General features: G+C 43.4%; 1 protein-coding gene across 2 annotated transcripts in view; it reads right to left on the reverse strand.

Annotated features, from left to right (window-relative positions):
• Positions 1-5968: 5968 nt before the first annotated feature.
• Positions 5969-13609, reverse strand: part of cpt1ab (carnitine palmitoyltransferase 1Ab (liver)) — a 36000-nt gene continuing 28359 nt past the window's right edge. For both annotated transcript variants that reach the window (XM_079501629.1, XM_079501630.1), the window contains 6 exons: positions 12505-12669; positions 12261-12392; positions 11944-12096; positions 11170-11283; positions 10545-10637; positions 5969-9463 (listed from right to left, as the gene is read on the reverse strand). In XM_079501629.1, coding sequence (XP_079357755.1) covers positions 9377-9463; positions 10545-10637; positions 11170-11283; positions 11944-12096; positions 12261-12392; positions 12505-12669 — 744 coding nt within the window. In that variant the 3' untranslated portion in view covers positions 5969-9376. The remainder of the gene's footprint in view (positions 9464-10544; positions 10638-11169; positions 11284-11943; positions 12097-12260; positions 12393-12504; positions 12670-13609) is intronic.

Genomic DNA, 13609 nt, shown 5'->3' on the forward strand with positions numbered 1-13609 from the left:
TCGACGAGAATGTGCATGCCTGCCGAATGATACAAAAAAAACGACAGGATTAAGGTTGGCGAACATGCGTCAATATTAGGACCACGCTGCGACATGCTTGCGGTTAAGTTTAGGGGAGGGTATGAGGAGGCTTGTCATTTTCAGTAGGCTCCCAGCATGTCCAGTAGACCTGAATATACCGATAAGATCGGTTAACGTGTCATCAACGCCAATCGCAGCCAGTAGGCTCCAGACGAGCCGATCGGCTAGATAAGATCGGCGTAATAAGTAACCTACTGGGAATTATCGGTTGATTTTCGTCGAAACGGCTGGTGGAACGCGTGTGTCGAATTTGAAGTTGGTGGGGCAAACGGTTCTCGAGTTACGTGCATTACAACCGTACACACACACAGAGACGTGGCGCATTTATAGTAGGACTAGACCTGTACGTGTCCGTCGGCTACTGGCCTACTTGAGAACGATGCAACTTGGGAACCTAATAATACCCATTGTCAACTTGTCATAGCACCCGGGCCGTTTTAACTGTCCCAAATGGAGACTGACTGATTGTGAAAAGTGGACTGGTTAAGTAGGCTAATCAATTGTCAGGTGTGGGGTTGCCATGGCAATCAATTGGCTGAGGCAGAGGCTGGAAATTGCACAGGTGAGGGGATTTAGGCTGATTAGGCCCACTGGCAGAGCCTGAGCAGAGCCTTCTGTGGTGGTTCTGGAGAACTGTGAGTCCGATCGACTCGAGTCCGGGCACTGCACTCCCTGTGGGGGTGTGGAACGCTTGTGTCGAATATGAAGTCGGTGGGGCAAACGGTTCTCGAGTTATGTGCATTACAACCGTACACACACACAGACACGCAGAGACGTGGCGCATTTATAGTAGGACTAGACCTGTACGTGCACGTGTGAAGACTGCAAACTGAAACGTACTTGGCAATCAATTGGGCCCACTGGCAGAGCCTGATTGGTTGAGCCTCAATTGGCTGAGGCAGAGGCTGGAAATTGCACAGGTGAAAGGAGTTGGCCTCATTAGGCCCACTGGCAGAGCCTGACCAGAGCCTTTTGTGGTGGTTCTGGAGAACCGTGGGTCTGACCGACTCGATACAGTTCTCTGCAGTGATGGAAGAAGTACTCAAGATTGTTTTACCTAACCACTTAAATCACTGGTTCCCAAACCTTTTTACTACTTAAGACTCAAAAGAGATACAGTATTAGAGGTTAGAGAAATTAGTGAAAATAGCAGATTTACAAGCTCACGTGTCGACTTCTTAATAATTACGATTTGCTGAGCGTAGCCAGACAACTATTCCACAATCTCCGAATGCTACATAGAGTCTGGAACTATAGCCCCCATGAGCTGAGTAACGGAAGCTGCCATTTCCGTTCACGAAAATATATTTTAAAATATCGAGAGCTTATTTTTTTGTTTCCTTTTCTGCTAAGCAACAAGCTATATATGCTTAGATGTTTTCTATTTATATTAGGATAAATGTGCACGACTGTAAAGACGAAACGGAAGTGGCGAGGAGGCTCCACTTCTGCTTTATAGTATACTCATGACAGCTCTTCCGTTGGCCCAGACTGTATGATGAAGCGTTTGGAAATCGCGGAGGCAACAGTCTGGTAACGCGAGACTATAGTCTTGACCCAGTGTTTGGTAAAACGGTGCCCTACAGTATATGGTTGACCGGAGTCCCTCAGGGCTCTATACAATAGGGTATTTTCTGTTTTCGGTTGTTATGGGGAAAGCTTTCGCTATGAACGTTTCACCCACAATATGGATGCTGCTGGGGTTTAAGTGATTAAGTAAAAGTAGCAATACTACAATGTAGAAATACATACAAGCCCTGAGATTACTTGAGTAATCGCGCGGGCGCACACGGGTGCACACACACACACACACACACACACACACACACACACACACACACACACACACACACACACACACACACACACACACACACACACACACACACACACACACACACACACACACACACACACACACACACACACACACACACACACTTTTTCTTTTACATTTTTGAATTAGGCATACCTTTTATAGAATTTAACTTTTAAGTAGCCTACTTCTTGTCTTTAGTGTCGGGTTAATTTGGTCACCAACCGCAACCCGGTCCCCGGACCACTGTTTGAAAACCACTGGACTGGTCTATAACCATCAAGACATACAGTATACGTAGCCTACATCTTTTATCATTAACCACTTAAACCCATAACATTTTAACAAACAAATGTGTTTGAGGGTTCCTGGCAGTGGCACAAAATCTTTTCAGATAGGGGTGGCCGCATGCAGGCAAATAAAATACATTATTATTTTAGGGTCCTTCCTTGACATTATTCTTTTCTTTTTAAACCATGGTTTATAAAAACTGATGGCCAACAGTGGGGGGGGTTGGGGGGGAGATTAATTAAACCGGTGACAAGTGGAGGCTGGAGACCTCTCCCACAGTCTAACTTTAGAAAGTGCAAGTCAAGGTTTTATGTTTCAGCGTCTGCTCCTGAGTGAATGGGTTTTCCAGCTTTGACAATTAGATGTACAATTTAAAGGCCCCGTTGTCCATGGGCCAGCTAGGAAAAGTGTGCTGGATTGACTTGGCCTAGAGTACGTGCACGACCGCACGTGCAAGTGTGTGTAGTGTGTGTGTGTGTGTGTGTGTGTGTGTGTGTGTGTGCGCGTCTCAGTCAATATTACATTTCAAGCAATTTTCTACTACATTATATAGTATAGTCCAAATACAAATCCTTCTGCATTGTTCTGAAAGCCAGAATTCCCCTCAACAAAGAGAAAATAAGTATATAAAGACATGGAAAGAGCTGTAATCCTTCTCTCCCTCAAGCAGCCAAACGAGTTCACGAGGGGCAAGCAGACCTCAGGAACGCAGCCTTGAGATGTTAGCACAGTAAGCATGCCAATGGAAGCTCTATATGTTATACATGTATGCAATAATGCACCATGTGTGTGTGTGTGTGTGTGTGTGTGTGTGTGTGTGTGCTGGAGAGGAACTAAAAGGGAAGCTGTCAAATGTAATCACTTCCTGCCTCTGGACTCCTGGGAAATCTTGTCACCTCGCAGTGGCTTTTAGGACACCTTCCCTTTAATGTCATTGCAGTCGGGCAGAAACCTTGTATCTCCAGATTTCATTTTTGACCTACATTGCCATAGGCTACTACAGTGGCACACAAAGTAGCAAAAAAATAGCTACAAGCTCACAGGCTTGAGATCTTCCTTTCTTTTTTACATTTTATAGTGAAAGTGAAAAAAGCAGTTTTGGAGATAAGGTTTACACTCAACAGCGACAATACGAGTTATGTCGTTGGTCGAAACTTCCATATTTCAACTTTTTTATGCTTTTCATGAATGCATGTCCTACTTCATCAATACAAGAGTGTCTCACAAAAGCAGGGAAAACAGCAGATCTATGAGCTCAGAATGCATCGCATCGACTGTGCTTTTGCATGCTAAAACAATAATAAAAAAGGAAAGGTTGAACATACAAGGTTTCCACCCGACAGCCGCGAGTTCATAACTGAACACCGCCTCCTCGCCTCCTCGGGTGGAATTTGGACTTATTTATATCGCTGCCTGACGGAACTGACTCTGCGGTGTGGTGTGGTCCACTTGAGCCCAGCCACCTGGTGGCATGTGCCGGCGGACCGGACCTAGAGCTAGAGTTCTCTAGCCTGGCTAATAAGCCGGACCGAATCAGCCGTTGGCAAAAAAATTTCCTGCCGGCGGACAGTGTTGTGTGATATTAGTCTGGCTTATTAGCCAGGCTAAGAGTTCTCCCCCTCAAGGAGTAAACAGGCAGGAGGGATCGTGTTTTCAGGCAGGAGGGAACGATGCTGATCTACTGTATGTGAACTGTATCTATAATACTGTACATGCCTGGGGTCCTTGAAGGGGTTCCAGAGGCCCTGCATGCAGGTCCCCCATGCAGCAGCAACATTTGTTCATATACAGTTGGGTGCCACCGATATTGTCCCTTATCATTTGACCCATTTAGGCCTGACCTCAATTTAAAAAAAATCCTTCTAAATCCTCCAGTTTTCTGAAATAAATATTCACGATTTTTCAAAAATAGCAGACCTACAAGCTCGTAGCGCGCCACTCGGTGGCGCGCTATGAGCTTGTAGATCTGCTATTTTTCAATAGCTAAATTGTAACAGTTTAAAACACCAAAAGGGGTTCCCGCCCAAAATGGGTTAACTGTCCTTTTGCGCAGATCACGCAAACCTCAGCAAAAATAAAAGGACAATATTGATGGCCTCCAACTGTAGAATCCAAATAAATTGAACCTGTCCCTAATCCTATTTTATGCTTCACCTATAAAAAAAATTGATCTGCAAGCTCACAGATTTTCTATTTTTGAAAAAATGTCAGGGAATGATTATCGTATGCCCTCTGAAATAAACCTAGAACACACCACTGGTAGGTCTGAAAAAAAATCAGTAACATTATGAAGTACATCTTTGTGATGTTACTGAGATGTACTTCATAATGTTACAGATTTTTTTCAGACTTCCAGTTCTAGGCAACAGACATTTTTATTATTTCTACAATAATTACAACTCTAAGTCTAAGGTATATTATTGACATAGTAAAATGTTGAAAATGAGTGGTATTCCCCTTTAATCACATGAGTGATACTGATAATATATACTGATTTGCATGAGGTTTGGACCAAGTAATATAAAAATCGTACCCGTGCGAACTGAGCGGTGCAATTATAATTGTATTGTTATAGTTACTGTGTGTTATAATACTGTGTTCTAGTGTGTGTGTGTGTGTGGTGCCTTCGAGTACCTTGGAGCCAAGCACAGTTGTTGAGCAGCTGCAGGGGTCAAAGGTTACACACATAGCAGCTCATTGGAGACGGTGTGCACCGCTCAAAAATACATAGTTTTAAATATTGGCCTCCTATGGGGTGCTATAGCAAGACGATTTGAAAAAAATGTGAGGCAGAGGTTCTTATTTCTTGGCCTCCTGGGAGTGTGCGTGTGCAGTTTCACACCGTTATGAATTGCAGGTTTATTATGAATACACTGGAGGAAAAGAAAAAGATAATACAGTATTAACCCATTTTGGACTGAGGCCGAAAAATGCCTTGAAAAAAAAGTTTTCTGGAAAAACTTCAAATATTTATATAGCAGCATCTAATATTTTAATTTTTTGAATACTGTACAGAACCCAAGAGGGGTTCCCGTCTAGAAGGGTTATAACACCAAAAGGGGTTACCGCCCAGAATGGGTTAAAGGTATATTCAGTGATTTGACTTAATCTAAATATCACTTATTTTTTCTTTTTTTCTGGATAATCCTCCCTACTATAGAGTGTGCTGACCATATAAGGAGTTCCTCCCTGTCCCCAGTGAGCCCCTGGGGTCAAAAAAACCCTAGTTTCGGTTTGGGCTTTGGGTGGCAAAGCCTTCATCCAATCAGGATGAGAGGGGCCTTCATCCAATCATGATCGAGTGGGGCGGGCCTTGGTTCACGTGCTGTTGGTCTGTTGTACTTCCCCCACTGTAGAGCGTGCATGTGCACATCTTGTTACCGGGGCGGACCGGGTTTTTTCCAAATCACTGAATGCTCCTTTAAACTACTGTATTCTTCTGCCTCCACGCGTCATGTCCTAGTATGAGCGAATAGGGGAAGGGATCAACGTCATGAGATTCCTGGCAAAGAACTGGCAAAAATCTGGATTTGTGGTTCAAATAATATGATTATTCATTGGCAGAATTCAATTACCTGCACTACAATACTTCACTATATGTTGCGCTATGACAAAATAAAACCATAAAATGCAACAACGTGTATGGTTCCGTAATACAATTCCAATGGTGAAAGGTGTGTTGTTTTACCCTATGAAGGAATGGTGGATTCGGCCACGGCTGGAAATACCTGCTATGCGTTTCTCAGAGAATACAGTAATAAGGCAACCAGGACCAGCACATTGATCTTGTCTGACATTCACTTTTATTGTGTTAAATCTGGTTTTGGTTCATCAGCTGCTTGTCTTGTTTTCTGTTTAAACATCTTTTAAATTAAAAGGCAACCATTACACCATCGCCACCATCATTGTCATCATGTTGAAAACCATGCAGCAGCATTTAAACATGAAGTCTACTGAGATAGTCATACTATATGTGTTCATTGTCAAAGTCTGCAATATCAAAATTAAAAGGAATCATAAAATGCACTTTTTTTCTTCTTTTTAAAACACTTTTTGAAATCCGGCTATTCATGGTAAGCCGCACTCAGCCCGGTACATACATACATACATACATACGCAATGTCTAGTACAGTTGTGTTAACAGCATGGAGGAAAAAATAAATAAATAATGATGGAGAAAGAACAACATATACAGAGAAACAGAAGTGCATTTCCTATGCATGAGAACTGAAAAGGTAATCTTAATCCTATGCATCGCTCACTGTACACCGGGATTGGTCTGGTTTCACACAGACATCGAAATATTACATGTTGTCTAATAAGACCAGTAGGTTCTCAACCCCTTTTCCTGGACCAGGGCCCACTTGTAAATCTCAAAAGTGTTTGCCGGTGGCCCGCGTGCATTCTGTTTAATCGGTTGCGGATGAATGAATGTTGCATTATCATTCAAATCTTAGTATTTTTGTTGATTATTTGGGAGCCCACTTGCATATCTTCATGGCCCCGGACCACAGGTTTGAGAACCACTGGTCTAAAAAAATAAAGAAAGGAGAAAGAAAAAACACTTCCTGCTGGAGGAAACGTAACAACTGACCGACCAATTAAGCCTTTCATCAGACTAGGCAACGACAATAACTGCAAAATCAACAATGCTGACAACAAATGCACTCGAAAATGACATCTTGACAGTCAACCCAAAAGTCGACCCTTTTATGGGTCTGACATAATGCCCGGACCGCCCAGATCCGACTGGTCTGACTGACGGCAAGGCAAAGAAAGCACAATCAAGGCGTCTGGAGTCTGTCAGATTGAGTTTATGAAGGACCAGATTTTTTTGGAGTGAACAACAAACAGCCTTAGCCACAAGCACAGTGACCCAACCCCTTTCAAGTTTCAACACGCCAAATAAATACACTGGCCAATATGCTCCCGTCCGTCAAGTCATATTCAGCACATCATACGAATGAAATGAGCCACGCCTGAAGCAGTGAAAACGGCTCACCGGCGTCACTCTCACGTAGCGTTTTGTATTGCATCTCGAAAATGTCTAAGTACCATTAACACAGGTACACGCCAGCTTAAGCATACAGCTTACCAATGCTTTCAGCCAGTTAACTCTACGATACTAGGCCAAGTTAATAAAACCTGAGTATGGAAATAACAAAAACAACAACACACACACACACACACAGTCAGTCAGTCACACACACACAGCCTCTGTCACTAAGTCATAAAAACATTACTGTAGCAGCTAAAAAGAACAAAAACAAACTAGCTGAACATTGTGAGTCAAGAAAGGCAACGAAGATCCATTCTGGACCAAGACTGGACCATACTAGGAACGGTCCTCAAGTGTACTGGGTCGCTGTGCTGATCTAGAGTCACTTTACATTTAATATGTACACGAGTAAAGATGATTCCAGATTCTGCGTCCACTCCGCCAGACTTCACGGTTATGCATCAGATCAGAAATGTTCTGAGCTTGGAGTGAGATGACAATATTTTGATCTCGAATGAAGCATATCATTAGGACGTGCAGGAACCGCACATATAATAACCTTTTGACTGTCCATTTGACTGTCCAATCCCGGGCAGCTCAGTCGGTAGAGCTTTCGCTTTGGACCACAAGGTCTCGTGGTGGCTATGAGTAGCAGGATGTGCCGTAAGTACTGGGAGCTGATGTTGAAATTTGCATTGGTTCCCGCAGGATCCCGTTCCAAATGCAGGGCTCTTGCATGTACTATTGACCATATTCACATGGTGGCCATTTTGAACCAAGGATCGATAGGGTTTTATTTCTCACTCAATCACTCACACATGTAGCAGTGACATTTTGTTTTGCTATTCGCAATGCGTGAATATGGTCAAGATCGATGTTGAAATAAAGAATTCAATTCCAAGCTCTCATCAAGAAAGGCTCTGCAGGGAGTCAAAATCCAATGACAGGACGGACTCATTTGTGGACAAACTGTATTTGAGATCTAGTAGTGTGTCCTCCTACCCAGACACTATATGCTGCTACAGTATGTCGTCTGTGAAGCCACTAATAATTGTTTTACTCTTATATACCTGTACACAAGACGTAACAATAAAATAACCTTGGAACTCTTTTGGAGCATGTCATTCAATATAGGCAAAATGTCTTCAAAAGAACAACATATTAAAAAGAAAGTAAGAAAAAAAAACAGACCTACAAGCTCACGACCCGGTGCAATGCGACATGTTGTGAGCTTGAGGCTCGACTAAATCGTTATTTGTCGTGAAACGAAGTATATAGGGCTTACATTGTTAAGTTGAATGATGTCAGACTGCTAAAACTTCCACTGGTCTTAAAGGAGCACTTCACCCATTTTCAATCAAATCTTCATATAATTGGTACTATTTCATTATAAAATGGCACAATTTCCGTGTACTCTCTCTGTGTCTCATTGGTGGGCTGTGGACATCTCAGAAACCGGCCTACCAATGACATCATCGATGGGTATTCCAAGCTAATAGAAACTACAGTATTTCCTTTTCGGGAAAGTTAGCATGCTCAAATAGGGAGCCATTGTTCTTGCATAAATAAATTAAAAAAAAGACTGCTTTTCAAAACTCGTTTGAAATGACCAAACCACGCCTACCGATGATGTCAGGTTTCCGAACAGTCTACAGCACTTGTCTGAGTCGCAGATCAAATAGACAGACATGGCGCTGTCGCATATTAAATGAGCATTCGTGAGGACCCATTTTAATGAAGATACGGGTGAAAATGGGTGACGTGGTCCTTCGATAGCTCAGGTCAAAAGGACGTGATCTCAGCCTTGCAGAGCACAAACATGGCACTCATTCTCAGCTCCCTTTCTGCCCTTCTAGTACTGTACATTAGTGGGTTATAAAGGCACCGGTGCTTACAGTCATGCAGTGAGAACATTTTGATCTGTGCACTACCCGTACCGAATCCCCCCTACTAGCCCAGCCATCACACACACACACACACACACACACACACACACACACACACACACACACACACACACAAAGCCCTCACAAAAATAAAACTGTGACAGTAATGTGTTCAAAAACACTCAGTTTTCCTCTTAAATTGTCACCATTTCTTGAAACATTAATTAACTTAGGAATAAAGCCCGACCACTGTACAAACTTCAGGAAGAATATGCCTTTTGTCTTTCTCTCACAGCAGGTCTATCACTTGATGGCTTTGTTGTTGAGCTGGAAGAGATCCAAAACCTCCAGCATGGCCTGTCTGATGTTGGCACCAAAACGATGGGAGTCCTGAGACAGAGAGAGAAAATGAATGTGAAAGCTGAAACAATAGACTAGAAACTGAGAGAGAGTGAACTGTTTGTGTCAAATGTGGGGGTCCGCGTGTGTCTCAAAGCCTCTGCCTGATGGCCTCAAGTCGAATATCTCCCCCAGTCCATAGGGATATCCCGTTGGTCTAGTGGTTAAGATATTGGACTTTCACGCGGGAGACCCGAGTTCGAATCCCGGGCGTTACATTGGTGCCGTGACCTGGATGGGGTTTCCCCGTGGGAGGAGGTCAAAAGGGGGGTGAGTGTAGCAGAGAGGCTCAGAGCCTCTGACTGATGGCCTCAAAAGTCTAATATCCCCCCCCCAGTCCATAGGGGGAGATATTGTACACATAGACCCTTTGGTCTAGTGGTTAAGATGTTGGACTTTCACGTGGGAGACCCGAGTTTGAATCCCGGGTGTTACACGCAGCCAAATACATTACCATTTGGGGGTCCTTGGCACAAAAAAAACGTTTAAGAACCACTGCTGTACTGTCAGGGGCCGATCCAATGTATACTCACAAGCTCTTGTTGATAATTTTTATTGATTCAATATTTATAAAACCCATACACACACACACACACACACACACACACTTAAACCGCTTTCACTTCCAAAGATAGCATAGTCTATCAACAATAGTAGATATTCTCTTTTTGATACTTTTGTGACACTGTTGTGTGTTCATTAAAAAAAAAAAAAAAAAAGGAAAATGTTGAAATATGGAGATTCAAGGTTTCTGCCCGACAGCAGCATCTGGGAACGGCGTGTCAGAGATCCTCATTGAGATCGCCACATATTTTGAGAGATCCACTTTTATGAGAGCACTATGAAACTAGCCAACCCACCAGCGACAGGTTGTGAGCTGGTGGCCGATGTACCAAATATAGGGTTACATTTGTTGAACACATGTTTATGCTATATGAACAAATTTAGCTGGGGACCCCATGGAAGGCCCACAAGGACCCCACTTTGAGAACTTCTGTCCTATAAGGCTAGCCTCCTGCAAAACCGTGGCGTAAAAAGCAGGCATGACAGGAAAGAAAACGGGCACACTTACGGTTTCTGGGCTGGAGTGCTTGCTGGAGATGTGGAAGTTGATGAGGTTCTCGCCAACGATGATATAGGAGACACCGTAGCCGTCATCAGCCACCTGGTGGGCATGAGGAAGACAGGAATAAGGTTGGAAGGTTGAGTCAGGGACAGTGGTGGACCCCCCCCCCCAGTACATGATTCAAAAGTATGTGTGTGTGTGTGCGCGTGCGCGCGTGTATGTAAATATATATATATATATATATATATATATATATATATATATATATATATATATAATCAATTAATGAATGAAATGTTAAAATGTTGACATTCATCCCCCCCCAAAAAAAAAAATCAGTGACAAAAAAAAAAAATCACCCCAAGGATGGGAACCAAATCAACCAATAACACATTTTTGGGGCTTTATTTAGAATAGATGAATAGTGTAGCGTCTGTAGCGTGACAGGAAACAGGGAGAGAGATACGGGAATGTCATGAACGATGATGACATGGATTAAAAGAGAATCTGGAGAGTGTAAAATGATGATTGTTTGGTAATATTCATCCTGGCTTTACAGAGAATTTGAATCCATGTGGTGGTGATGATGTGAAGGTCAAAGGTCATGGAGGAGTGTTGGGGTGAAACTCACCGGACCGAAGCCGCCTCCAGAGGACACGTAGTTTGGGTATTTGACCAGGTCAAACAGCTCCACCTGCTGGAGAGGAGTCTGACTGGTGGACAGCCTCCACGGCTCTGACAGCACCTAACACACGCACACGCACACACATGCACACACACACAAACAAACACACAGGGTCTTTAGGCACAGCGATTCGCAGACATTTTCATGTTAAGGACCCCCAAATTGTTATTGCCGCTATCGGGCAGAAACGCCTTTTTATTGCAATATTTTATGTAATAATATAACTTCTTGATCAAACACGGAACGTTATGAGCTTGTCGATTGGCTACTTTTGAATTGTAATCCTGAAAAGTAACAGTTCTGGACATACGAGTTTTGCACCCGACAGAGACGACATGTACTTGCCACTTGGTAATCATTTCAATTCCGAATGGCTGCCCTGCAGTTCTAGATGCTGTCCCCTGGAAGGTGCTGGTCCAGCATGTAGATCTGCTATTTTTCAATAGCTAAAGCATAACATAATGCTAACACCAAAAGGGGTTCCCGCACAAAAACTCATTTTCATTCCTTGGCTTTTAAAACCTGATTGATATTTGTATTCTTGTATTCTGTGTTCTTGTGTTCTTATATTGCATTATGTATATATTGTTGTTATGCCTACTGTGCAGCACTTTGGTCAACATTTGGAAATGCGCTCTAAAAATAAAGTTGGATTGTATTTTGTACATATTCCAGATGAGTAGCTTCAGCAGCAACCATTATAGTAGCAGTACACTGTACCTCCTTCAGGAAGGCAGAGTCCTCTCCCAGGTACTTGGAGATGACGTAGAGGCAGAAGAGGTGGCGGTCGATGCCCATCCCCGTCATGGCCATACGGTACATGTTCTGGTGCTTCTCTGCCGCTTCCTTCAGCAGCCTCATGCGCTCTTCTCTCTGTAGAGTCACACACAAAACACAAGAGAGGATTAGGATGATGATGGTGTGACAGCAAAGAGGAAGGTTTTTCGTCTTAGTTTTAGTCGACAAAAACAACACAGGTCACGACGGCTACAGACAGGGGAGATGCGGTGATGCTTATGGGTGAGAAAGAGGCTTACCGTCTCTTCTCTGAGCATGGCGCGGACGAAGGCACACGTCTCCATGGTGCAGGAGCGCACCGTCTCCGTGCGGCCCTCTCTGAACAGACGGGTCATGGACGCCTCGTACGTCAGGCAGAACTTCCCCTTGTCCTGTAGCAAGGAAACCCACTCGCCCAGTTAATATAAGCGCATGATATCGTCACCTATCTCCATATTTTAACGGTGTGTGTGTGTGTGTGTGTGTGTGTCTCCATGCATATACCCTGTAGTGGGCGAGCTGCAGGGCGATCTGGATGAAGGCGTCAGGGCTGGTGCGGCACTTCTTGATCAGGCCCTTGCCAAAGTCGTTAAAGGGGATGATGTGAGAGTCCACGTCGTCCGCCAGATTCCTGGCCAAGGTCAGAGAAGTCTGAATCACCTCCTGGCACTGTGGAGGGCAGAGGTGTAGGGTGGCGTAATGGGAGAGGCGTTACACCCATGGTTACACCACGTGAACTCTCCAACGCCCCCCATTCTGAGTGTGGGGGGGAGACATGCGGCAGAAAATAACAGATCCACAAGCTCACAACGCGTTGCAACGTGACACATTGTGAGCTTGTAGATCTGTTGTTTTCTGGCAAAGACATTTGGTGATGAAGAAGGAAACAACAGCATTCGGGGATTTGATATTATTAATACATTGCTGTGTTGAAATTCTGACATTTCCATTTTGAGAACTACTGCTTTAAATTAATTAATTAACTAGACTTGTTAGGTCTAATTGGATTAATTAGACTTGCAGGTCACTTACATAATTTACTTACAACAGTCATGCACATAGCTAAACCTACCAGCAGAGGGCAACCAAGGTCTACATAATTCTAGCAGTGCTGGAAGTACACATTTTAGCCATACCACAACATAGAAATACTCTGAAGTAAAAAGCCTGTATTAAAAAAAAAGTAGTATCATCAAACTGGTTAACTTAAGTATGTTTTTTAAATATTAATCTAAATCTGCAAAGCAACTCGTAACCAAAGCTGTCAAATAACTGCAGTGAGTCGAAAGTACAATATTTGCCTCTGAGATGTGGTTGAGTTAGAAGTAAATAAATCATTGGAAAAAGTGCAAAAATCTCAAACTTGCACTTACGTACAGTACTTGAGTATACAGGTACTGGGTTACTTTGCCGCAGTGTGTTCTTGTTGTTGTAGCAGTGTACTATACCAGTGGTTCTCAACCAGTGGTCCGGGGACCACCAGTGGGCCTTGAGGGGGTTCCAGGTGGTCCCCAGCTAAATGATGGAGAGTTGGTAACCAAATGGGCCCTTATAGATCTTTAACTCTTGAGTGTAAAATGAAACCAAATGGTTTTACACTCTCAAGAGT

Source organism: Electrona antarctica (genome assembly GCF_951216825.1).
Source record: "Electrona antarctica genome assembly, chromosome: 5".
In the NCBI taxonomy this organism is placed as follows: Eukaryota; Metazoa; Chordata; class Actinopteri; order Myctophiformes; family Myctophidae; genus Electrona; species Electrona antarctica.